Source organism: Marmota flaviventris, chromosome 16, assembly GCF_047511675.1.
Source record: "Marmota flaviventris isolate mMarFla1 chromosome 16, mMarFla1.hap1, whole genome shotgun sequence".
Lineage (NCBI taxonomy): Eukaryota > Metazoa > Chordata > Mammalia > Rodentia > Sciuridae > Marmota > Marmota flaviventris.
This window is the reverse complement of record NC_092513.1, coordinates 26,533,239-26,560,548: the sequence shown is the minus strand read 5'-3', so window position 1 is coordinate 26,560,548 and position 27,310 is coordinate 26,533,239. Positions and strand designations below refer to the sequence as shown.

At 38.1% G+C, this 27,310-nt stretch overlaps 2 protein-coding genes across 2 annotated transcripts in view; both read right to left on the bottom strand.

Annotated features, from left to right (window-relative positions):
- Positions 1-7,298, bottom strand: part of Hdhd2 (haloacid dehalogenase like hydrolase domain containing 2) — a 33,302-nt gene extending 26,004 nt beyond the window's left edge. The window contains exon 1 of the mRNA XM_027949074.2: positions 7,190-7,298. The gene's annotated coding sequence lies outside the window, so the exon portion shown is untranslated. The remainder of the gene's footprint in view (positions 1-7,189) is intronic.
- A 2,868-nt stretch (positions 7,299-10,166) lies between these two features.
- On the bottom strand, positions 10,167-26,377 carry Ier3ip1 (immediate early response 3 interacting protein 1). Its single transcript, XM_071602786.1, has 3 exons — positions 26,205-26,377; positions 11,734-11,835; positions 10,167-11,372 (listed from the first exon to the last, which is right to left on the bottom strand). Exons 1-3 carry the CDS (start codon positions 26,293-26,295, stop codon positions 11,317-11,319), a joined length of 249 nt encoding a protein of 82 aa, XP_071458887.1. The 5' UTR covers positions 26,296-26,377; the 3' UTR covers positions 10,167-11,316.
- Positions 26,378-27,310: the final 933 nt, after the last annotated feature.

Below are 27,310 nucleotides of genomic sequence, written 5' to 3'. Positions count from 1 at the left end.
TTACATCTATAGAAAAAGAAATGATACAAGAGATATTATTGCTTACTTTCAGGTTTCTTAAAGTAATTCTTTGATGAATAATTATTTTAAAACATGAGAATGATGTGTTTGTTCTGAAGAATGGGTGGTAGAAGCACGACTTCAACAAGACCTTCCTCATCATGAGTTATGTATAATTAAAAATATTCTAATTGCCCATCTCCACTGCTATGTCCCCAAATGGCACATGTGGCTAAGGAGCTACCAGTATTTACGGGTCACCAAGGAAGAAATTTCAAGTTTCATAGCAATTTTAAAGTAAGGAGATATTTCCATTGCCTTACAATCTACAACTTTCCTTTTGCATATTTTCCATTTAGATAATTTCTATTGTGAGCTATAGCATCTATAGAACATAAGATAAATGTGGTTTAAAGATAATAAAGCGTAGGCAAGAATAGCATGGAAGCTAATGAAAAAGGATGGGATTGATTTATACTTTTAAAAAACTAACCCATTTATTCAGTCATTTCTTTTTCTTATTTGGCTGTTTTTATACGGAAGTATGTTACACATACCAAAAAGTAGAAAGGATATTACAACAACTCCATTTCCCCATCATTCAGCTTCAGAAATGAGGCAGATAAAGCTGGGGTCTTCCCTATACCTCCTCTCACGCACTGCCATTCTTTCCCTTCCCACAGTAGCCACCCTCCTGACTTTTATATATTCAAAGCTTTATACTAAGGATACTTGGTGTACACTTGGCAACTTGCTTTATCACTCAACATTATCTTTGTGAGATGTGTATATGCTAGCATACGTAGTTACATTCATATATTTTCACTGCTGTATGGTATTCTATTGTATAAATACACCCTAACTTATTTATCTGCTCTCCTAATCATGAACATTCAGGTAGTCTTATATACCACAAAGTGCATCTGTAAACACCCTTGCACACATCTCCTGGTGGACACACGCGTGAGCATTTCTCTGGGGTCTTGCTGGGTCTTAAGGTGGACGCTCATCCTCACCCTATTGTTAAGTTGCCTTATTCATTTGGATCCTTATAGGGCAAATGTTTACTAAGCACTTACTATGTGTTTAGCTCTGGTATAATAGCAAAGCTAGAAGAGCCACCTCCTTTAAAATTAGGAGCAGAGGGAAAGGATTAAAGTCGGTTAGAAAAAACCTGGGAGGTGGAAGCAGACAATTACCAAAGATTTGGGAGAAATGTTCTGGGAAGAGTTTTTGAGTAGTTTACGAAAGGAATCTTCCGTTGGGACAGAAGATGGGTGGGAGGAAGACCTCTCCTGCCCAACTCTCTCTCTCTGAGATGCGTTTGAGGGTTTGCAGCCAGCAGTTATTAGGACTAGGGATTGGTCCAGGTTCTGCCTCAAATTCATTATTTGTGGATGGCCAAGTTTACCCTCTCTGGGCCTGTGATTCTCCTTATACAGGAACAAAGGCAGGATGAAGCTTTGAGCTTTACCTATTGCTTAGGAGTTCTGAGTTGGAAGAATCAAGGTGTGGCATGACTCCCCAAATCCCTAATTTTCTCCTCTTCAACATGGGTTTGCTAATCCCCTTAGGACCAACTTCCCAAGGCTGCCAGGAAAACTCCAGATCGAACTGTGCTATCCTTTGAAATAACTGTTTTCCCTTACATTCAGTCCTGTCAACTTAGAGGGATAGCAAAGATGACCCCTGATTTCTTCACAGCTTCTGGCTTTTAGCATTTCTGCTAAACATTGTTCCCAGACCCTGCTCCCATTCCAGTCAGCCATCTCCCTCCAAACACAGAGAACAAACATACAAAATAAAACCACCATCAACCTCAGAACAGAAGCAAACTGCTGGAAAGTACTGGCCAATGATTAGTATCACACTATACTCAACAATTTTTTTCTAAATAAATTAAACAACCACATGTTTAAGGTAAAACAAACTTTCAGACGGGAGAGTATTTTCATGACTTGAGGACAGGACAGGCTATTTAAAACAAGATGTAAAAGCAGAAACCATAAAGGAAAAGACAGATAAATTCAACTATGTTTCAACTATGTATAAACAGAATGTGAATGAAAATATTCAGAACCAGTGTTTAACATGTAAGAAAGGACAAGACTCCAGGAAATACAAACTATAATTATAAAGAAAAGGACAAATGACCAGAGAGAAAAATGGAGTAAGACCTCAACATACACTTTATGAAAGAACACAACTGAGCTCTGTCTCTCTGCTTCCCCTCTGCTAAGAGCTACGAAAGGAATCTTCCGTTGGGACAGAACATGCTTTGCCCTTCTGCCATGATGTTTCTGCCTTGGAGCTGGCCATGATGGGCTGAATCATCTCACTGAAGCACAGAGCCTACTGGATGAATGCCCCTGTGTCCCAGTCAATAGGTCCAATGAAGGTCTTGGCTGATGGCCAGAACCAACCATCAATCACTAGATATGTATATGAGCTTCAGATGATTACAGCCCCAGCCATCAAACCACCAGCCCTAAGCAAGGTGGAGTTGAGTAGAGTCAAGCTATCCCTGCTGAGTACTGCCCAAACTGCAGGCTCATGAGTAAAGGAAACAATAGCATTGTTTAAAGATAGCTTGGAGATGATTTGTTTATCGGCAATAGAGAAGTACAGTGCTCTGGGTGATTCCTTAGCTTGCTCTGAGAATCCAGTGTCTGGATAACTGTGTGAAGATCTGGGGGAGGCCAGAGGGCCAGATCCTAATAGTAGTGATGGCTTTGCATTTTGGGCAAGTTCTTATTGGTTTAGAGCATCTCTCGGGGGAATGTGGGGCAGAACAAATCTCATTAGTAAATAACATGAAGATGCTCAAAATTCACTCCTAATAAAGAGAAATGCATATTTAAAGCACAATGAGATCACCACACCAAACCAACAGACATGCAAAATTATTAAGTCTGAAAATACAACATATTGTCAACAGGAATTCACAGATCCTGTTACCATTATAAACATCTGGGAAATTAGTTTGGCAACACTAATACTCTACAACACAGCAATTCCACTCCCAGATATTACAAGTTTGAAGGACTCTCTCACTTAGTACCATGAGACAGGAACAAAACGTCCACAGCAGTACTGCTGGTAAACAGCCAGAAACTGGACACAACACTAATGTCTACCAGCAACAGAATGGGTAAATAAATTGTGGCACATCCATGTATAGAATACCAAAAGCAATGGAAATGAATGAAGTAAATTTACACACATCATCTTAGACAATTCTCAGAAATCAACCATAGAATATGTCACAAAATGATTCACATGGTATGGTTTCCTATAATATTAAAAAATAAGGATGAACAGATAGGCAATAACATTAAAAAAAGAAGGAAATGAGTATCAAAAAGTTAAGATAGTGACTTTCTCTGGGAGACGGGGAGCAAGTGCAAACCAGGAGGAGTACAAAGAGACCCTCTAAGGTCTGACAATGTTTTACATTTCAATCTTTATAGTGAGCGCATAGGTGTTTTTAATTTTACTATAATTACTAAAAATTACAGCTATAGATTAGATACTTTTGTATAGATGATATATATTTCACACAAAAAATAGTCTTATTATGTTTTAGTCAATCATTTCTATATTTACATAACTGTATTATAAAAATTAGTCTGGACAATTATTATACATTTGGCATAAAAAACTCCCACTCTCAAGTCATTGTGAATTTTAAGAAAAACCTTGATTCTACTTGTTTTTTATAATGCCTCTGCTGAAAAAGAAAAAAAAAAAGTGCTGAGACAAAAAAAAAAAGATATAGGAGCTTTAGTTAATCAAGTTTCAACTACAAAATCATCCCTTTTACAATAGTCCTTATGTTATTCTATTCATGATCTTTATTGTGACCTTGAAATCAAGGATTATATCAACAATGGCATCAACTGTTTCCTGCCTGAGTGGGGAAACAGCTTGCAAGTCAAAAGCCAAGACTGTTTCCAGGGTCTTCATTTGGATGTTTATCAGTTAAAGGGTTCTTTAATTTAAAATATGCTAATTGCACCACAAAAAAAGATGAACAAAATGAAGACATAGCACTGTCATTTCATATAAGGAGGAACATAAAATTGCTTTTCTCAAAACCCAACTTTTATGAAACACTTAATATTCAATAAAAACTTTTTTATTGAAACACCTAAAAGGTGCTATAAAATCACCCAAAAGTGAATAAAAGAACAAAATAGGAACAAGACTGAAAAATAACAGTAAGAATTATACTTTATTAAAATAAAGATCCAAACTGTCCAACTACTGCCAAGGAACTGTCCTAATAAATTCTGATAGTTTTAATCCTTACTAAAAGCATTCACATAGACATAATGTTTCCAAAACATTAAAAAAAAAAAAAAAAAAGGCCTATGTTCTTTGTCAGTCCCAAAGATCATTCTTTTTAAACTCTAAAATGGCTCTTTTGAAACATCACATATTTGACAGTGATTGACCAAGACCTAGAACAAAACTCTGGTATACCACTAGAACTTCAAAATTCATTTACTTTTCTAGGTGATCTCACAAGCTCTCAACCATTTCCGCCATGATCTGTATTCTCAGCCAAACCATTGTTAATACTCATTACCTGAACCATGAATCAGTGTTTGGTAAAATATATAATTATGCTTCAGTATCCCCAGGGAATTGGTTCCAAAGTCAACAGAAAGCTCAAGTCCCATATACAAAGTGGTATATAGTATCTGCACGCAACCTATGCACATCTTCCTGCAGAATTTAAATCATCTCTTGATTACTTGTAATACTTAATGCCATGTAAATAGTTGTTATATTGTTTAGGGAGTAATCACAAGAAAAAGTCTGTATGTATTCAGTACAGTTTTGTTTTTTTTTTTGTGGGGGGCAGGGAAGAGTTTTGTTCTGTTGTCAACTGAATGTGTGGTTTCATAACCTGCAGATATGGAGGGTCACCTCTTAATTATAAAATATCAGTATTATCCTCAAAAGAATTATAAAGGCTTCAAAGGTAGTCCATGTTTTTCATTTCTCTTGGGTCCACATCTACCATTTCTCATAGTTTGAATGAATTATATGGAACATCCCTTAGAAGAGCCATAAACAACTGATGGTACCTGCTCAATGCAAAGAAAAGCGTATTCCCTTGCATCCCAAGAGGAACTCTTCCAAGTACTTCAGAGGACAGCTGTCCCATGTATATCCCAAGGGCATCTTAATCCAACAAAGCTGCTTTCGTTTTCCTGCAATCTCTACGAACAAATGACAGCACCAGCAATCCAACGCCAAATCACTTCAGTCTTGAATCTACTTACTCTTCATCATCTTTACTAAAACTACCTCAGGTTTGAAATCATCTCTTGTCTAACCTGTCAACTTCCTAAATGTTTTCTGTTTTCCATCTCCTATTTCCAGCCAGGAATCCATTCCCTGGAATGCAATAGTGTAGCAAAGTACAAGAACAATGGAGGTAAACTCCTGGGTATGAAACCTGACTCTCTAGCTATGTGAACTTAGGCAATTTCCTTAATCTCTCAGCCTGTTTCTTTATTGCTAACATAGAAAAACACCTCTAATAACTGAAAAGAGTATTATAGAAATTAATCCCTGTAAATTACTGTCAACAGTGTTCCATGCTTAGAAAAGGGTGGGTTATGTTTTTGGCGGGTAGGGGAGAAAAAGCACATGATGATGTTTCAAGGGCTACAAAAATCACAGACTAAATATAATGCAAGGGCTGAGAGCATTAGTACAACCTGAGAATTCCAGAGGACATCAATATAAATATGTTCAGGGGCATATAATTCAAAATTTGTGTAAATACTTAAGATAAAACAAGAAATTTTAAGAAAAATATTCTCTTGGGAGGTTGAAGCTCTTCAGAATATGCCTCCTAGATGCTCTAGGGAGTAAAAATTCCCTTTCCTTCCCTGTATGGTACACAAAAGCCTAGAATCACTGTAATCAGTAAATGTCGTGTTATTCAGTTACTCCCCAGTTCACTCTTCCAGTCACTCCCTAATGCCCTCAGGCTAAAGTGTGAACAGCATACACTGGAGTACAGAGTCCTCTTCTCCAATTCACTTCCACACCCAGATTCCATGGCACTGTAATTGGGGTCCACTTTATGCTCTGAGTTAAAAACCTTGCTGCTCAACCTTGGGTGACTTATTTTAAAACTGATTTTACTTTTTCTTCTTCCCCCTCCCTTTCCCGAGCAGTTGGGGAAAACAAGACTAACATTTTTTCCCACCCAGGCTACAATGTCCTTTGCTGCCTGGAAAGTGTCACTGCCCACAAGAATAAACTCCAAACCTGGGAACTGGAACAAAGGCTCTCTCAAGGATACTTGATGGACACTAATTAACTACATATCTACTGATAACATTTAGATCCCGGTCATTGTGTTTCTCTTTTAAAAGCCCTGTGTTCCCACTGACAGGGAGACTCAGTCTCTGGGAGGCCCCGCCTTTCCTCTTTGCTAGCAAATCAATACATCTTTTTCTTTTCTTTCAAACCCTTGTCGTAGTGAGACTTTCGGGTATCTGCAGTGCACCTCCCCCATCAATGGACTTTTATCTGAAATCACTTTTACTCCCTAAATACTACCACTCCTACCCCACTCCATCCTCCTTTCCCTCTGGTCAATTCCTTTTCTTCTGGGTAGGGTTAGGTGCCGCAAATGGTCCCACTGTCAGCATCATTCTATCCTGGTTACCTGCCTGGCCCTCTTCTATGAGCTCTGCACAAAGGGACTATGTTGCCATTCCCACTGCATCACTTAAACGCTCAATAAAAGTGGACTGAATTCATGAATCTAATCTTCGGAGCTGTAAGGACCTAAGACTAAGGATCCTCCAGTACGAACCAACATCGATACCCCGCGCCCCGTCCCCAATCCCCGTCTACTGCGAGGAAGGCGCTTCAAGCCCCGCCACTGCAGTCACCACCGAGTGGGAGACACCGCGCACTGCACGTGCCTGAACCGCGCACGCGCAGACGGCCGCGACCGAGGGGCTGCTGCCACCGGGTGTGACGTCCTCCCAGGTCCGGCGCGCAGTTTGGGTTGGGCCCGGCCTGGAGGGAGGGCAGTGGTCTAGGGACGCCGTCGGTATTTTCCCAACCCTGTCACAAGAAATGCCGCTTCCAACAGGCGTGCCGCCACCGTTCCTAATTCCACTTTTCTCTTCCGTTCCGAGCAGCTCCTCACCCCCACTCCGCGTGCGGTCGTCTAGAGCCAACCCAGCCGCACAGTCCGAAGGGCACCGCAACCCGTCTCACGCGCCAGCAGCCGCCCAAGGGACACCGGACACTGGGCGCGGGCCGCGCCGGAAGTCCCGCCCCAGGCTCCTCCCATCCGGCTGGGGCTCTGGGCCTGAGACTCCCAATGCCGGGGGTCTCCACCAAACCGCGCCCGGGGAAGAGGGGACGTTGTTTTAAGGGTCCGCTCAAGCAGGGGCGCGGCCGGTTGGGTCCGGATGCACCACGGAAAACAAAACCTCTGCCTTTGCTCAGGAGCCGTTTTCCATCTCACAGACCATTGCTAACCAAGTATTATTGGGTAACAGTCTCTGCTTGCTTCATTTCTTGTGCATTCCCGAGGGCTAACTCAGAACTCGCCTGCAAGACACTTTCCATGAAACATCCAGTGTCCAAGTTGTCATTTCCTCCTTTGCTACTTGAACAGCATCTGGCATTTATTGCTGTCTCCATACCCACCATCACAGGCAAGACACCAGCCATGGTTTCCCACACCAGCCATTCCATAACCTTGCTGGCAGCTTTCTCACCCTTCTGCTTTCTCTCCTCCTCGGGCTTCACCTGCCGGTTCGCAGGGGAGCAAGATTTCAGAGGTAAAACAGAAATTTGTGATCCGTTAGATTGGGGGTAAGGGAGAGGAAGGCCTTAAAATAATCTCTAGGTTCCAGGCTTGAGCAAATTAAGTGTGGGGTCACTGACTATGTTATCTGGACTTAACTGCTTCCTCTTCAAAAGGCTTTTCTTGTCAAAGGGCAAGAAGAGCAATGAAAGGATAGGACCTCAAAAAGGAAAGGCTAAATTTGGAAAAGAGATGGGGCAAAAACTACAAAGGAGTGGAGACATAAAGCAGTATATGAGCCAGGTATGGTGGCACACGCCTGTGATTCCAGCGGCACGGGAGGCTGAGACAGGATGATTGTGAGTTCAAAGCCAGCCTCAGCAATGGCGAGGCACTAAGTAACTCAATGAGACTCTGTCTCTAAAAAAAATACAAAATAGGGCTGGGGATGTAGCTCAGTGGTCAAGTGCCCCTGAATTCTATCCCCATTATCCCCAAAAGCAAAACCAAAACAGTATATGAACTAAAGTAAAAACAGTATGTATGATTCCAAAACTTATCTTGATCATTATTAATACCCTTGGACTAGTCCATGGTGTCCCAGGTCATTGCAAATAATGTTTTCATAACATGATATCTAATGAACAATTGGAGCAAGGGAATTTTTGGTAAAATAGTTATATTGTTGCATATCAAAACTATTTTGGTAATAACCTTTAAACTAATAAATCAATGAGAAAGTGATTTACTTCACCAAAACCATTTTACTTCGGGTGGACAACTCTTTATCTTATCTTTCACTGAAGATATCAAAGATTGGTCAAAAAAATTGGTCACAAATTTTTCCCCATATGAGGGTCCAGTGCTGTTCAGAAAGCAAATTTAAAGATGAGGCAACCCTTAAATTACTGAGATCTTAGAAAGTCTGTTTGCATTGAGTGAAATGGTAAAAAGGTTTTGCTTGGCATTAGTAATATTCTATTATTTTTTACTATTCACATATATTGCTTTCTCTCATTTTGAGTGCATACACATATAAACCCAAGTGACTGCCTGTACCTAATGAACACAGACCACATTTTCTACTCCTGATAGATCTAAAGCTAGAATTAAAAAAAAAAAAATACTTTTAGCCATATTTTTGAGAATTTAGAATTTTGGAGAATATCTTGAGAAGCTTGGAAGGAAGAGGGGGCTAAACAGTGGGCCTTTGGAACCCAGCCAACTTCAACTAAAAATGGGTCTGCCTTCATGTTTTAAATATTATAGTTCTATTTTGGAATTTCTTTGTAAATCTGATTCTGCTGTTTATAACCAAAATTTGAAAACTGTACTTGATTAAGGATTAGGGTATAGATTTTATTAGTATCTACAGAGTACAGCCAAGGCTCTTCAAATAGTTCAGAGGCACAAAGACATAAGGCCTGAACACATAAAGACCACAAACATGATATTTGGAGTTCAGAATGATCACAAATTTGTTAATCCTGAGATAAGGGGGAAGATGTAAGCAGGCAATCCGGCACTTAAGTTACAGTCTCCTAAAATAAGATCCTATGGTTTCTGATTTCTAATTGCTCTGGAAAATCAGGACCACTACCTGAAAGTATGTTGATTTCCTTTTGGCCACATTAAAACTGGGATTGTATAAGTGACCTCCAGAGGTGAATCATTTTGACGTCCAGTGCTTACTTTCAACTACTTTGCTGCAGAATACTCAGACCCTGCCTCGCCATGATTGCTCCTCAGTGGAGTGAGGACTTGGGTAATATCCTGACACTAAATTAACATGAAGGTGTGGTGTGTTGTAATGTCTTACATGAAAAACGGCATCAGACCAAAGTCTCTTTTCTCTTTTAAATAAAATTTGTATGATTCATGGTATGTGGAAAATGAGAATGCCTTCAACTGGTTTTTTAAAAATTTGTTTAGAGGCTCAAATTTGACTCATACACCAATTCTTTGTTAAGCTGAAAGAACATCACCTCTAAGTCTCAAATATGTTAGTTATTTATATGAAGTAAGTATCAACTAACATTCCTTGGTAGATTTTCTTGGTCCAGCTGCAGGGCCACATTCCAAGCTAAAGATCATCCATCTCTAACTCAGGTGTCACCAATAGGTAATTCAATACCACCTGCTCTATGGAGCAGGTTTTGGAAATAACTTAAGTCATGGAATAATACCCATTAGATCTGGTGATTTATGCCAGCAATTCAGGTAATTCACTAAAGGAAAAAAATGGATTTTGAGTGTTTACTTTCATTAAGTCTACACTCAGCAAAGAACACTTAAGAGATATTACACAAAAAAACAGATTAGTATAATTAATACTGACAGGCTTATGCTAAAATACAAAAACAAATGCTTGATTTGAAAATTCAACTTTATTTACAAAAGTTCTATCAACAAAGATGCCATTCCACCCCTTCAAAATAACTGATAATTTTCAAAAAACCATTTACATAGTTTAAACCTTTCTACATAAAACCATATTATGGGATAAGCAAACAACCTTACAAGATGATTCAAGACATATAAACAAAAAATAAAAAACAACATCTAGCATGAATGCTCTATTGAAGAATTCTTCTCAATGAAGAATTAAGAATCACACTTTTTAATGTGCTGCTCCACCAAGAAATGGAAACATAATAATATTTTGGGAGGTAAAGGCTTCACAATAAACAGTCTTCTTACATAGGACGGTTTAGTTGTGATTATTTAGGGTTGATACTGCAGGCTAATATTTATGCTGATTTTATAAAATAAGTGATCATCATTGTAAAAAGGGTACAGACATTTCTATACAGATTTTTCTACCAATGAAAATGCAGATACTGGCTTGATCTCATTATTCAGGCCAATTAATAAAATGCATAAAAAGAACTTGAGACCACAATCATCAGGTGACTTACAAAATTAGAATTTTCCCTGAAATCAAAGAATATTATCCTTTATAGTATATATAAATTTTAATTCTTCATAACAAGACCATATAGACCATTTAACCAACAGTTTAAAATAAAATTATCCAAATTACTTATTTACCATTTACATGTGATAATTACTTAAAAATTCTTTAAATTTAATCTAGGGGGATAATTACTCTCACATCACAGCTAAGTCACAAGGAACTTCAAAACTTTGGAAAAAAATTCATCCCTGAGAAGTGAGAGAAAAACATCTAAAAACCCAAACAAACAATCCAGAGAGAGAGTCTTGTACCCTTTAAACAATCTTTACCATAGCAAAAACTGTTATTAATAGCCAGCAGTCAGATGTATTTCAATCTTGGACAGCTACTACCTCTGGTGACTTGATCTTTCTGTAATAAACTGCAAGTGCAGTATTTAAAAAAAAAAAAAATCAGATAAATAGAAACTGGTTTTATTTTCAATTTTACATTTGTGTCAAGTGCAATATCAGCCTGCAGAGAAATGAATATTCTAGTAATGACTGAAATAATAACTTCACTGGCATCTCTTCTTCTGGGTCTCCATTTCTCCCATTGTTGTTCACCCAAATAATAAAAGCAGTACGATAGCAACTGAGTTTACTATTATCAATGGCACTGCAAAGGAAAAAAAGAAGTTCATTACTATAAAGAAAAATCAGGAAAAAAATTGAGTAGCAACAACTACTAATAAGGAAAGAAGGAAATACGATATGTCATCATAATCATGTTGTAAATAGTTATAAAAGAGAACATTAGCAAATGCACCATATTATAAAACTTCAAGCTTGTGTAACTGTTTTTTCTTAGGCAACCTAATAAAGAAGCCAGTAACTTTCAAGAGTAAAGCTGGGTTAGAGAGAAAAACAAAAAAATCCCACTACAAAAAGGGTATGCAATAGTTATTCATACTCAGGAGCTTTGTTACTTAAACCATAAAATTAAAACTTCAAAATGTTCTTCAAGTCTTTCTTCTTACCTCGCATTACAGTTCTTACAGATCGAATCAGGTTCGTTAGCTGAGACTTAATTCCTGGTTCCTCTCCAAATCCACCAATTCCCTGGTCCGTTCCCCAGCCAACTGTATAACATAAAGATGATTAACTATGTTAAAATTTATTATGGCTAGCCTTGAACCCTCATTAGCCATTTTTTTTTCTTACTGGTTGTTCAAAACATTACAAAGCTCTTGACATATCATATTTCATACATTTGATTCAAGTGGGTTTTGAACTCCCAATTTTACCCCAAATACAGATTGCAGAATCACATCGGTTACACATCCACATTTTTACATAATGCCCTATTAGTAACTGTTGTATTCTGCTACCTTTCCTATCCTCTACTATCTCCCCTCCCCTCCCCTCCCATCTTCTCTCTCTACCCCATCTACTGTAATTCATTTCTCTCCTTGTTTAGTTTCCCATTCCCCTCACAACCTCTTATATGTAATGTTGTAAAACCATGCGGGTCTCCCTCCATTACCATGCAATTTCCCTTTTCTCTCCCTTTCCCTCCCACCTCATGTATCTGTTTAATGTTAATCTTTTCTTCCTGCTCTTCCTCCCTGCTTTGTTCTTAGTTGCTCTCATTATATCAAAGAAGACATTTGGTATTTGTTTTTTAGGGATTGGCTAGCTTCACTAAGCATAATCTGCTCTAGTGCCATCCATTTCCCTGCAAATTCCATGATTTTGTCATTTTTTAGTGCTGTATAATACTCCATTGTGTATAAATGCCACATTTTTTTTTATCCATTCATCTATTGAAGGGCATCTGGGTTGGTTCCACAGTCTAGCAATTGTGAATTGTGCTGCTATGAACATTGATGTAGCAGTATCCCTGTAGTACGCTCTTTTTTTTTTTTTAATTTTTTATTGTTGGTTGTTCAAAACATTACAAATTTCTTGACATATAATATTCCACACTTTGATTCAAGTGGGTTATGAACTCCCACCTTCACCCCATACACAGATTGCAGAATCACATCAGTTACACATCCATTGATTTACATATTGCCATACTAGTGTCTGTTGTGCTCTGCTGCCTTTCCCATCCTCCACCCTCCCCCCTCCCCCCCCTCCCCTCCCCTCCCCTCCTCTCTCTCTACCCCCTCCACTGTATAACCCTGAGGGTCTCCTTCCATTTCCATGCAATTTCCCTTCTCTCTCCCTTTCCCTCCCACCTCTCATCCCTGTTAAATGTTAATCTTCTTCTCCTGCTCTTCGTCCCTACTCTGATCTTAGTTACTCTCCTTATATCAAAGAAGACATTTGGCATTTGTTTTTTAGGGATTGGCTAGCTTCACTTAGCATAATCTGCTCTAATGCCATCCATTTCCCTGCAAATTCTATGATTTTGTCATTTTTTAATGCAGAGTAATACTCCATTGTGTATAAATGCCACATTTTTTTTATCCATTCGTCTATTGAAGGGCATCTAGGTTGGTTCCACAGTCTTGCTATTGTGAATTGTGCTGCTATGAACATCGATGTAGCAGTGTCCCTGTAGCATGCTCTTTTTAGGTCTTTAGGGAATAGACCAAGAAGGGGAATAGCTGGGTCAAATGGTGGCTCCATTCCCAGCTTTCCAAGAAATCTCCATACTGCTTTCCAAATTGGCTGCACCAATCTGCAGTCCCACCAGCAATGTACAAGTGTACCCTTTTCCCCACATCCTCGCCAGCACTTGTTGTTGTTTGACTTCATAATGGCTGCCAATCTTACTGGAGTGAGATGGTATCTTAGGGTGGTTTTAATTTGCATTTCTCTGACAGCTAGAGATGGTGAGCATTTTTTCATGTACTTGTTGATTGACTGTATGTCCTCCTCTGAGAAGTGTCTGTTCAGGTCCTTGGCCCATTTGTTGATTGGGTTGTTTGTTTTCTTGTTGTTTACTTTTTTGAGTTCTTTGTATACTCTGGATATTAGGGCTCTATCTCAAGTGTGAGGAGTAAAAATTTGTTCCCATGATGTAGGCTCCCTATTTACCTCTCTTATTGTTTCTCTTGCTGAGAAAAAACTTTTCAGTTTAAGTAAGTCCCATTTGTTGATTCTTGTTATTAACTTTTGTGCTATGGGTGTCCTATTAAGGAATTTGGAGCCCGACCTCGGCCATTTTTTAAAAGATTAGTTTGAAGCTGGCCGTGGTGGTGCACACCTGTAATTCCAGCAACTTGGGAGGCTGAAGAAGGAGGATCACAAATTCAAAGCTAGCCTCAGCAATTAGCAAGGCCTTTTCTACATAAAACCTTGCAACTGAGCAAGACCCTGTCTCAAAATAAAATATAAAAGGACTAGGGATGTGGCTCAGTGGTTAAGTGCCCCTGGGTTTCATCTCTGATACCAAAAATGTTTTAAATTTAACTTCTTTCTTTCAGACAACTGTTTCTCTTCCAAGTAGCTGAATGAGTATTCTTCACTATGTGGCAGTGCTCTTTTTGTAATCTAAGTTCAAAGATGTAACATTGACCTTCAAGTACTTACAGCACGTAAAAACTATTTCATGTTAGTCTTCTGAGTCATACATGCACGTAAATGACTACTATCAGTTGTTCCATCTTCCTAACTATGTAACTGCTACAGGAAAATATCCATGAGAAAGGGCAATGGGGTAATTTTCCAACTAGTTAATAGATTCACTCTTATAAACCTAATATTAAAGTTCTGCACAATATGAAAGCAGTAAAGTTCTGGTTAAATTATGATGCATATAGACTTTATTCTTATCTTTTTTTTAGAAGTTCTATAAATAAATAGCAATAAAGGAACAAGATAACAAGTCAGAGTCTCCAGGCAAGTGAAATAAATCAAAATCAGATAAATAAATCAATGGAAAAAGAGTGACTGATTTAAGCAGAGAACACTGAAACCTAAACTCTGAGAGGAATACACAATGAAATAAATAAACAAACAAACAAATTTTTTAAAACCCTGATATGACTCATTCTGAGAGCCCTGGAAAAGTGAGAAAACCCTAAAAGTGTCAATGTGGGCACTGGGATAAAAATGAGGTTCACTGAGAGTTTATGTCAGAGCTGTTACATTCTGTTTCCCCTTCCTCTTCTCTTGTATATTCAGCGGAGACCCTGCCAGACCCTGCCATGATTTCTCCTCAGTGGAGTGAGGACTTGGGTAATATCCTGACACTAAATTAACATGAAGGTGTGTTGTAATGTCTTACATGAAAAATGGCATCAGGCCAAAGTCTCTTTTCTCTTAAAATTTTGTATGACTCATGGCATGTGAAAAATGGGAATGCCTTCAACTGATTTTTAAAAAATCTGTTTAGAGGCTCAAATTTGACTCATACACCAATTCTTTGTTAAGCTGAAAGAACATCACCTCTAAGTATCAAATATGTTAGTTATTTATATGAAGTAAGTATCAACTAACATTCCTTGGTAGATTTTCTTGGTCCAGCTGCAGGGCCACATTCCAAGCTAAAGATCATCCATCTCTAACTCAGGTGTCACCAACAGGTATTCAATATCACCTGCTCTATGGAGCAGGTATTAGAAATAACTTAAGTCAAGGAATAAATTTACCCATTAGACCTGGTGATTTATGCCAGCAATTCAGTTAATTCACCAAAGGGAAAAAAATGGATTTTGAGTGTTTACTTTCATTAAGTCTACACTCAGCAAAGAACACTTAAGAGATATTACACACAAAACAGAACATTCTGTTCCCCCTTCCTCTTCTCTTGTATATTCAGCAGAGACCAAAACAGAAGCTCTAGACCTTGAGTATCTCAGAAAGGTATAATAGAAGAAAGTCTGAAGACTAAAGTGTTAAGACACTGCTTGTCTCTCAGGTAAGTCTGAATGAAGACTCACATTCTGCAGGCAGGGAGCTAGAAAATCACTCTAGAAATTGGACAGCTCCCCAGAAAGAAAGGCTTCAGGTACTGACACTTGAAAGGTCTCACCTCAGTGAAATAGCCAACTTCTTTGTTTAGATTTTGGTGAGGTTCATCAGTAAACAAGTCCTGACCATACATGGAGCTTCCGACAAGTCTTCTATTGCCATACACTTAAAGGTAAACTCACAACTAAGAGGGAACCATTCTTAACATGCAAAGACAAAACAAACACGGGGAAACAAAAAACAGAAAAGGAGACCAAGGAAGAGAGAATGAAGATGTAGAAGAAAACATTTAAAAAGAACATCCTTAGAGAAAAACTACTGTAACTAAGAAACAAAAATAAAATCCTGTAAAAAAAGCAACATTTGGGGATCAAGAAGCAGCTCTGGCTGTATTAGGATACGTAGTTCAAAAGAAGGGATTGAAAGATCACGTAGAATAATACAAAGCAAAATTAAAGAAAATTAGAGCATTAATCTGTCAAAATAATCAAAGTTCCAGAAGACAGAAGAAAAAAAAAAACAGAAACAACAATTAAAGAAACATTGACAGAAAATATTCCATAACTGAAGGACATGAATCTTTAGCCAAAAAGTTTCAATCAAAATACAAAACAATTTAAACAAACTCAAATTACTAAGATCTACCCTTTTAAGAATGCTCCCTACTGCTCTAGCTCACACAACTTTGACATTCTAAACTCTAGATGATTTACATTAATCTGAAGCACTTAGACCTTGAATCAAATAATAGCTTATGATATTTTAACCATTTGCTAGGCACTGAATAGGGTGTCTTACACACCGTCCCCCCGCACTTTTATGTTGAAACTCTAAACCTCAATGTGACTATATTTGGATACAGGGTCTTCAAAAGGGATAATCTAAGATGAAGTGAGGTCATAAGGGCAGGGTCCTAGTCCAATACAGTCTTTCTGGAGAAAGACATCTCTGCCATGTAGGGGCTGACTACTGGCCAGGAGGAAGGCGCTCACCACAACTGGACCATGTTGAGACCCTGATCTTGAACTCCCAGCCTTCAGAACTGTCAGAAAATAAATTTCTGGGTTATGATATTTTGTTACGGCAGTCAGAGCTGACCAATACACTGCTTAATATTTATTTTAAATTGTATGTAATCATATATAACCTATGACTGGTTTTAGTAAATATTTGTCAAATTGATACCAAGCCCCACAAAACTCTAGTAAAGAACAATTTTTGCAGACATTAAAATCCACTGTTTTTTTTTCTTATTAATATTATTGTATAGAATTATAAGAAACAATGCATTTCTGTGTACTGTTACCAAAATACTGACTAAATTAGTTGTATAAATACATAGCCTTTAAATCTGGAACTGCTAAAATATGATAATATAAAGTTACTTGGTTATTCAGAAAACACCCATTGATTGATAGAACTGTAAAGATAAAAGAATCCTTCTCAGTCTACTAGAGGCAGAAAAGAAACTGCATTGGTACTGTGGCCCATGAAGTTGGGTCAGAGATGGTCTGTGGAAGAGGGAATGCCAAGAAGTAGTCTTGAAAGGACAGGCTGAGGAGTTGCCAGTTAAAAAAGAGGGTAAGTCACTGTAGACAGAGAAAGTAGTATGAGTAAAGACTCAGCAGTGAGGAAGAGCATCATGGGAAGAATGTTGCATGGCAAATATCAGGGAGGGGAAAAGAAGGGGAAAGAGTGAGGAAGGGACACCCTGTGGAGGGCTTGGAAGGATAGACAAGGAGTCTGAATATTACATAGAAAACTATGGATACTAAGAACTCAGGAACTGCAGGCCACTGAAGAACATGCTCAGCTTTGCCTAGAAGGTAGAACAAAGAGAAGCAAAACTGGAGGCAGGGCAACCATTGAATAGACTGCTACAGAAATCTAGGCAACAAGAGTTAAAAGCCCATAAAACAATACTTAATAAATACTTGAAATATTTTAAAATGTATTTAGATACCTCATAACAAGAGCTTATAAGCCACTGTGGTGTTTTCCCTTAGTTCTAGGACCATGTTCAAATCACATGCTTAGGCAAATATTTCTATGCTTCTTCTGGGCAAAAGTGGAAATATGGAAGTTTTCACCTAGGGGCACAAATCTCAATCACCTGAAGAAATTTTGGAAAACACACAGTGCTAAACTTGGCTTCTAGAAAATTTGAACAAAGGTTTGGAGTAAGGCCTGGCATTATATTTTTTAAATGTATCTCTAATGATTCTGCATATACTTCCAGGTGGAACCATTGGTTTATTGGGACAATGGCTTTGAATATATGATTGAGGCTATTCTAGAAAATCTGAGATGCTATGGACATCACACAAATCTATGCTTTCCTAAATCAGTGGTGGGGTAGGAATGGAATGAATTAATGCACATGTCTTATATTATCAACCCCATTTAACTTAGAAGTTAATCATATCCAACTAGCTCATGTATCATTTTGTAATAGTACTTCATATATTCTGGACAGGTGTCCCTCATCAGACTCATGAAGTACTAGTATTTCCCTTTGGAACTGTTTTTGGGATCCTTTTTGAAATGACCATAAGTGTAACAAGTTAATTTTGGATACTGAATTCTATTTCATTGATTTGTATGTCTATTCTTATGCCAGTGTCACATGTTTTGATTACTATAGTTGTAGTAAGCTTTCAAATCAGAAAGTATGAGTGCCCTAACTTTGTTCTTCTTTTTTAAGATTGTTTTGGCTATTTGGGGCCCATTACATTTCCTTTGGGATCAACCTGTCAGTTTATTCAAAAAAGCTAATTGGGATTTTTGACAGACACAGCATTAAATCTGTAATAAGAACTATCATTTCAACAAGATTATGCCTTCTGATCCACACATGGGATGTCTCTGCCTTTAATAAAAAAAACTCTAATTTTTAAAAAATTTGTTCTAGTTAGTTATATATGACAGTAAAATGCATTTTGACACAACATACATAAATGGAGTATAATTTCTAATTCTTCTGATTGTACATGATGTGGAGTTTCATAGGTTGTGTAATCATATATGCACATAGCGTAATAATGTCTGATTCATTCCACTATCATTCCTACTCTCATACCCTCTTCCCTCCCTTCACTCTCCTCTGTTTAAGCCAATGTACCTCTATTCTTCCTTAGACTTTCCCCTTATTATGAATTAGCATTCATACATACAAGAGAAAACATTCAGCTTTTGGTTCTTTGGGATTGGCTTATTTTGCTTAGCATGATATTCTCTATTTCCATCCATTTACTGGCAAAGGCCATAATTTCATTCTTCTTTAAGGTTGAGTAATATTCCATTGTGTATATATACCACAATTTCTTTATCCATTCATTTGTTGAAGGGCACCTAAGTTGGTTCCATAGCTTAACTATTGTGAACTGAACTACTATAAACATTTATGTGGCTATGTTACTACAGTATGCTGATTTTAAGTCCTTTGGGAGGAGAGGAATAACTGGGTTAAATGGTGGTTCCTTTCCAAGTTTTCTGAGGAATCTTCATACTGCTTTCCATAGTGAATGCACCAATCTGCAGTCCCACCAGCAATGTATGAGTGTACCTTCTCCCCCACATCCTCACCAGTATTTACTGTTCCTTGTATATTTGATAATTGCCATTCTGAATGGAGTGAGATGGAATCTCAGTGTAGTTTTTATTTGCATTTCTCTAACTGCTAGAGATATTGCCCTTTTTTTCATGTATTTGTTGATTGATTACATTTCTTCTTTTGTGAAGTGTCTGTTCAGTTCCTTAGCCCATTCATTGATTGGGTTATTTTTTGGTGTTAAATTTTTTGAGTTCTTTATATATTGTGGAGATTAATGCTGTATCTGAGGTATGTGTGGTAAAGATTTTTTCCCCATTCTGTAGGCTCTCTGTTCATGTTATGTTTCCTTTGCTGTGAAGAAACATTTTAGCTTGATTCCATCCCACTTATTCTTAAAAAAAAATCTCTAACTTTTAATTTCTTTTAAAAATGCCCTGCAGTTTTCATGAGATTTATATTTTTGTCAAATTTATTCCTAAGTATTTTATCTTTTTTGATATTATAAATGAAATTGTTTCCTTAATTTCATTTTCAATTGTTCATGTACAGAAAGACAACTGATTTTTACATACTATTCTATCCTACAATCTTATCAAACTTATTAGCCTAATAACTTTCTAGTAGATTTTTCAGGATTTTCCATACATATAAGACTATATCATCTGTAAGCAGAGGCAGTTTTATCTTTTCAACCTCATAATATGGGCCTCTTCATTTCTTTTTTCTTGTCTGGAATCTCCAGTACAATGCTAAGTAGAAACGGCAATAAAGGATATCCTTGTCTTATTCCTAATCAGGAGAGCATTCAGTCTTTTATCAGTATGTATGATGTTAAACAGGGGTTTCTCAGAGAGACTCTACATCTAATTGAGGAGGTTCCCACCTATTTCTAGTTTGATCAATCCCATCATGAATGATAATTGGATTTTATCAAATGCATCTTCTGTATCTATTGTAATAACCATATTATTTTGGTTAATTTAATAATATTTTTATTTTAGTAACATGATATATATATTATTTAGTTTTCAAAGACTGAACTAATCTTGCGTTCCTGGGAAAAATTCTACTTGGTCCTGGTGAATAATCCTACGGTGCTAGATTTAATATGCCAGTATTTTGTTGAAGATGTTTGCATTTATATTCATACCTTGTGATGTCTTTATGTTTTTCAAATGCAACTATTACTATCCTCATGATGTAAATTGGAAAATGTTTGTTCCTCTCCATTTTTTGAAATAACTTGTGAAAATTTGTTATTAAGTCTTCTTTAAATGTTTGGTAGAATGCAGCATTGAAGACTGGACATTTTTATGGAAAGTTTTTAAATTATTAGTTCCATCTCTTTATAGGTTATAGATCTATTCAGATTTGCTATTTCTTAAGTCAGTTTCAATAATTTCTATCTTTCTCGGAATCTTTCAATTTCTTTAAAATTATTTATTTTGTTGGCATACAGCAGTCCTCTTCATTTGTCTAAGGTCAGTAAAGATGCCCCTTCTCTCCTGATTTTAGTAATTTGAATCTTTTCTATTTTTTCCATTGGTCAGTCTAGCTAAAGGCTTATCAAATTTGTTCATCCTTTTAAGGAACTAGTTTTTTTTTTTATTCTATTATTTTTCCACTTTATTTCATTAATTTTCACTGTATTTTTATTATTCTTTTTTTTTTTTGGCTTATGGGGGTGTGTGGTCAGTGAGGAGAGCAGGTTGAGACTCAATTGCCAGAGACTGTCACTGTTCTGAGATTTAATAAATGTTTTTAAAAGTTCTTCAGTTGATGTATGCTCTTATGAGAACTCCCAAAAGCTTTGAGTGTTTAGTTTTTGTGTTAGTTTTTCATCACTGTGACTAAAATACCTGACAAGAGCAATTTAGAGGAGAAAGTTTATTTTAGCTGGCGGTTTCAGTTCATGGTCAGCTGGCTCCATGGCAGAAACATTAGGATGGAAGGGGATGGTGGAGGAAAGCTATTCAACTCATGGCAGCCAGGGGCACGGGACAAGACATAGTCCCCAAGGGCATGTCTCCAGTGATCTATTCTTCAATGATGCCCGCTTGCCTATAGTTTCCACCTCCTCCCAGTAGACTATTCAAATTATTAGTCTATCAAATGAACTAATGAAGTTAGAGCCCTCATGATCTAGTCACTTCCCTAAAACCACACCTCTGGACATTGTGGCATTAGGGACCAAATCTTCAGCTCATGTGCTGTTCAAAGTGTTCTCCATTGAGAATAGTTTTCACATTTTTTTTTGAGCAAATTGTTTTTACTTTGTATAATACATACATTTTCCAACTATACACAATTAGCTAAATGAATCCTATAAACATTTTACTAGCAAATGAAGTAAGGTACAAAATACATACAATGAATATGTATATGCAAAGCAGATCAAACTATAATTTAGTTTGATCTGCTTTGCATATACATATTTAGGACATTGCAAACATAGGATAAAATCCAGCAGGTATTGTAAAAGTCATGATACTGATTGGCTCTAGAAGAGTCATCAGAGGTTGTAATACACTTTGGGGGCTTTTCCCCTTCATAAGTTTTATTGGTGCATTATATCGTATGTAATGGTGGGATTCAATGTTATATATTCATACATGTATACAATATAAAAATATAATGAGACCAATTTTCCACATTTTTAAGTGTTTAAAATAAATAAGTACATATTTATAGACACATATACTTACATATGTGTATATGTCTCAATTTTGCCTCTTGTCCTACAAAGCTTAAAATATTTATAATGTGACCCTTTAAGAAAAATTTTGCTTTCTTTTAGGTTTGTTTTACTTTTCTCATTTAGATTCACAAGAGTCATTTATTTCTTTGGGGGTATCCATTTAACCCAGAATCATTTATTGAAAGGGTCATCTTTACAATATATTAGACACCAGCTCTATTTACATCCCTCTCCACTATATCACCTTTATCATAAAGTGTCGATACAAAAATGAATCTGAATTTGGGCTCTCCAGCTTGTTTCATTGTTCTACTTGTCCAAAAAACTTTCAATAAATTCCCTTCTGCTCTATCAGCCAGAAATCAGTTTCTGTTGCTTGCAACCAAGAACCCTAACAGGAATGAGTAATTTCAGAATTTTATCCTTGTATCTGTAAGGCTGCCTTCATTCCAACTATTTTAAATTACTATTCAGGACTGAAAATCCCTAAACAGAAGTCCTGCCTAGACATCCTTCTGAGTACCAGACTTGTATATTCAAATGCCTTCAAGACATCTTGACTTGAAAGTCTTAAAGGTACCATGAACTAGACTAATTCCTATTCTTATTCAGGACTCAGCTTTAAATGGAATAACACTGTTGTTATTTATCCAGTTTACATTCCTATGTGTTTGTACCCAGTTTGCTTCCTTCAAAGCATTTTTCCCAGACACAACGATCCATTTCTGTCATTTTTTAACATCTATCCCTCCATTAGGCTGAATGCTGTACAACAACAGGGATACTGTGCTACCTTCACTTCTATTTCCCTTTCACCTAGCTGACAGTAATTGGCCATTTGCTGGAAGTTTTTCTTCTGCTACCAAATCTAGGAAACTTCTCTTTTTGGCTAACTAACTCTTCCTATCTCTTATCAATGAAGGAAGTACCCTACTTCCTACTTAATGCCATCTACTCTGCCTGCGACTTAGATCCATCCCTCTTCTATCTTTTCAGAATCCTTCCATTTCTGTGATGTTTTACTTTATTCTCACTACCAGATCTTTTCCACCGGCAATTCTTTCTTTACTTTTAATTTTGAAGGTTTTAGAACATTTATTACTCAATTTAACAACTTCACTTTTGCGGGGTGGGGTACTGGGGATTGAACTCAGGGGCACTCAGCCACTGAGCCACATCCCCAGCTCTATTTTGTATTTTATTTAGAGACAGGGGCTCACTGAGTTGCTTAGTGCCTCACTATTGCGGAGGCTGGCTTAGAACTCTCAATCCTCCTGCCTCAGCCTCCTAAGCCACTGGGATTACAGGCATGCACCCCCACGTCTGGCCAACTGTTCACTTTTTGTCATATATACTTCAGTTTTTCTGCTTAGATACTTGGAATATTTCAGTATGCATGTTGAAAACTAAGGACATTTCCCTACATAATACCATTATCACACTAAAAAAATTTACAGTAATTCCTTAATGTCATCTAGTACTTAGGCCATATTCAAATCTCACCAAACATTCCTGAAATGACTTTTACAGTCAATATTTTTGAACTAGGATTCAATTAAGGTTTACACATTGCTTAAGAATTTCTCCCTTATAAAACTAACTCTCTCTCTCTTGTTTATCTCTTTTGCCTCATTGGTCACCCCTGGTATCTCCCACTTTCTTCCTAGCACTGACCTGTTGAAGAGAGCTGGATAGTTCTCATTGTCACTGCTAAAACATCTCTAGCTCTTCCTGCATAAAAGCAAATTGAACCACCACCACAAAATACGCTCCCTCAAGCTACCTTTTCTTCTTTCTTCCAACTTAATGATAACATTGGATAATCTTGCTGCCTCTATTTTATAACTTTCCACTTACTTCTTAGCCCATTCCCATCTGGATTTTACCTACTGCTGTAACTTAAAAACCATCAATGATCCCAATTACCCTGAATCCTTGGGATGCTTTTCAATACTTATCAAACTTGGCTCCTCAGCAACATTGAACCATGCTACTATCCCTCCTTCTTCATACCTTGTTTTGACTTTGCTGAAACCCCAGTTCTAGATTTTCCTGATTCTCTGTTTTATTCTCTCACTAATTCCTCAAATCAGCATTTCTACCTCTGTTCAACACTAAATACTAGAGGAGATTCTAGGATTGTCCTGAGCATGGATTATTTTTGTACTCTACTCCTTCCTTGAATAATTTTATCTATTCACATGACTTGTTTATCATCTGTGCTTGACAAACTCAAATTTCAGTCTCCCCCTCTGGCTTATGTTTTATTTTATGGACTTAAACCCAATGTCTATGCTATATTTCCATTTGCATATCTCACAGAAACCTGAAACTCAGGCAGTCCAAAACTTATTTCATTATCCTTTACCTCCTTAACCACTCCACAACCCCCAATTTTCTTCCAATACTTTCTAACAATGAAGGTACTATCCTTAATTCAGTAGCTTAAGCCAGAAAACTAAGAGACATCTTTGACTTTATCCTTTCTCTCTCATTCTCAATGTCCAACAGTATGTTCTGCCTTTTTTTACCTTTAAAATATCTCTTGATCTGTATTGGTTTCTAAGGGCTACCTGTAACAAAGTACCACAAACTTAAGCTTACCACAACAGAAATTTTTTTCTTTTTAGAAGCCCCAAAGTCCAAAATCAAGGTGCCAACAGGACTGGTTTGCTCTGGGAGCTCTGGGGATAATCGCATCCTCCCTCTCGCCTAACACCTGGTAGTTTTGGAAATCTTGGGGTTCCTTGACTTGTAGCCACATCACTTTAACCTCTGTCTCTGTTGTCACATGGTCTTTTTCCCTCTGTGTGTGTTTGTGAGCCTCTGTATCTCACTCTCCTTATAAAGACACCAATCATTGGATCTAGGGCTCCATACCTAACCCAGTATGACCTTATCTTAATTTGATTACATCAGCAAAGATCCTGTTTCCAAATAAGGTCACAGCCACAGATACCAATGCTTAGGTCTTCAACATGTCTTCTTCAGACAAAACATAACATGATCACACATTCTTTTCTGTGCAGTACAGTGGTAAAGAGATGGACTCTGAAGTCAGAATGCTTATTTCCACCATTTTCTACCTGTGTGATCTTAAGTTACCTCCTCTGTGCTTCAGATTTCCCATGTGTACTGCAGGAATGAAAACAATGACTGTCTCAGAACTGCTGTGGGGGTTACACAAATAAGTAAATGTAAAGTACTTGATCCTGCACATAATTACTGCTACATTAAGTATCTGCTCTTGTTATGTTTGTACCCATCCATGTCTACTTGTGCTATTTGGAAGGGTTCTTCCCACATCCAGCCTTCTGCATTCTAATCTTTCCTCACACTGTGGCTGGAGGGATAGTCAAAAACAAAAATCTGGTCATGAGTTTCACTGCCTTGCTTAAGACTGTTTCTACCTGCCTCAGCATTTTCACACAGCTCTACATCTGCATACAGCTCTCCTTCCTCTCAACTTCTTCCAACCCTTCCGGTTCACCTAGTTAAGGTTTACTCATTAGATTTCAGCTAGACACATTTCCTCCAAGAAGTTTTTCCAAATTCACAAATTACTATTATCCTGCACGTCTCTTTATTCTGCATACTTGATACTCATTCGTTTTTATTTAGATTAAATTCCACTAGAAAGGCAGGGTTATCGGCTGTAATTTCAGCTCCAACTACATGGGCCTGGCACAATTTATGGTCAATAAATCTCTTCTTGAGTCATAAGTGAAATGAATCAATCTTGGCCGTGCTTTTGAGTTTCAATGATTTACAGTCACAAATGATTCACATAGTGCAGTATCCTGTCTCAATTTTGCCTGCCCAGGCTGGCATGGAGATGGCTTGATTGTGAGGACCCTGCAGCTGTACTGAATAACTTCTTGGAACGTGGGTAGCTGGAAGTCCTGATAACTCCAACACTTTCCCTTTCTTATTATCCCAAAGCCCAGTCCACCCTCCCAATAAGCAAAGCTCCAATATGAGCCACACCCACTTCTCCATCCCCAGCTCTTGATCAAAACTCAGACCCCAGCTTTTCGACCATTAAAATCGGTCGGTCACAGGGAATTGCAATTACTGAGCTAAACTAATGGCAGGCAGGGGCGTCCCGGCCACACTTCGGTACCCCCTCCCAGCCCTGACCCTGGACGCCGCGGGTGTCTGTTCAACGTTCACTGGTTGTTGAGCTCAGCGCTGGTGAGAAGAACCCTCCAAAGAAGCCGACCCCTCGCCCCGAGCAGCGCCCAGGGCCGCTGCCGGTCCGGAACCGGGTTGCCCGGCAAGTCCTCGGCTCGAGTCCGCCGCCCCACAACCCGAGCCCCGCGATGACTCACTGTTTTTAAGGAAGCGCTCCTCGTGCAGCACGGCGATGGCGTTGACACACAGCAGGGCTGCCTGAAGTAGTGAATACAGGGTAAAGGCCATGGTCACCGGGAGCCTTCACGAGGCCCAACTGAACCCTCTCCCGCCGCCGCAGCGGACGTGGCGCCGCCACCACCCCTGCTCTCCTACGGGAACCCGTGGGGCCCAAAACGCGCTCTCCGCAAAGCTCCGCCCCCGTGTGGCTAAGAACCGTCCACGTTTACGTCTCAGGGCGCGACCGCTTGTGGCTCTTGAACGCGTGGAATGTGGCCGGTCCCTCTTGAAAGGGACCACAAGTTTAAGATTTCAAAGACTTAGAGCGAAAACAAAAATGGAGGATATCTTATAATTTTGTAATGTTGATTACATATTGAAATGACATTAAAAATATAGGGAGGTAAATAAAATATTTTGCTAATTTTACCATCTATTTTTACTTTTGTAAGTTTTATCTGTGAGTGCATATAAATGACATATGAAGCTTGCATTATGTTTCTACTGAACAGTGTTGACCCAGATGCTCCCAAGAGCTACATGAGATGTTCATATTTTACCAAATTTTACCAAAGAGGAAATAGAGGCTTTGACAACATTTTTAAAAATTAAAAATAAATGTTGAGAATGTAGGTCAGTAGTGCAACATTTGCCTAGCTTGTGCAAGGCCCTTGGTTGACTCCTAGCATGGCAATGAATGAATGAATGAATACAACATTATTCAGTGAGAGATATCCTCTCCTTGACCAAACTCTAGCTAGGGTCCTCTAAGCCTTCTTCTGGACTGGGTCTCCATCTTGGCTTGGAACTATATAATCTCAACACAAATTATTTCATTACTGTCACAACACATGAACAGTTTTAACTGTTTCTAACAGTTCAATGCTGCATTCCCAGATGACCTATCCCTTTTTAAAGTGCTTGCCTGATAAAGCTCAAAGTTGCCAAAAAAAAAAAAAAAAAGTTGTTATAGCCTACACCTAAGGATAGGCCTCTGATCACCTTTTCTTATTGCACTTACTGAAAGAGGCTTACAGTTGTGAATCAATCTTTTTTAAAGATGTATCTGTACCTTCTATAACTC

What these genes read in the sequence shown, in the direction of transcription:
- Ier3ip1 (XM_071602786.1), bottom strand. Translation starts at nt 26,295, where the DNA reads ATGGCCTTTACCCTGTATTCACTACTTCAGGCAGCCCTGCTGTGTGTC. An exon ending in GGAGCGCTTCCTTAAAAACA is followed by an intron (nt 11,836 to 26,204) that starts GTGAGTCATCGC and finishes TATGTTATACAG; the next exon opens with TTGGCTGGGGAACGGACCAG. An exon ending in TGTAAGAACTGTAATGCGAG is followed by an intron (nt 11,373 to 11,733) that starts GTAAGAAGAAAG and finishes TTTCCTTTGCAG; the next exon opens with TGCCATTGATAATAGTAAAC.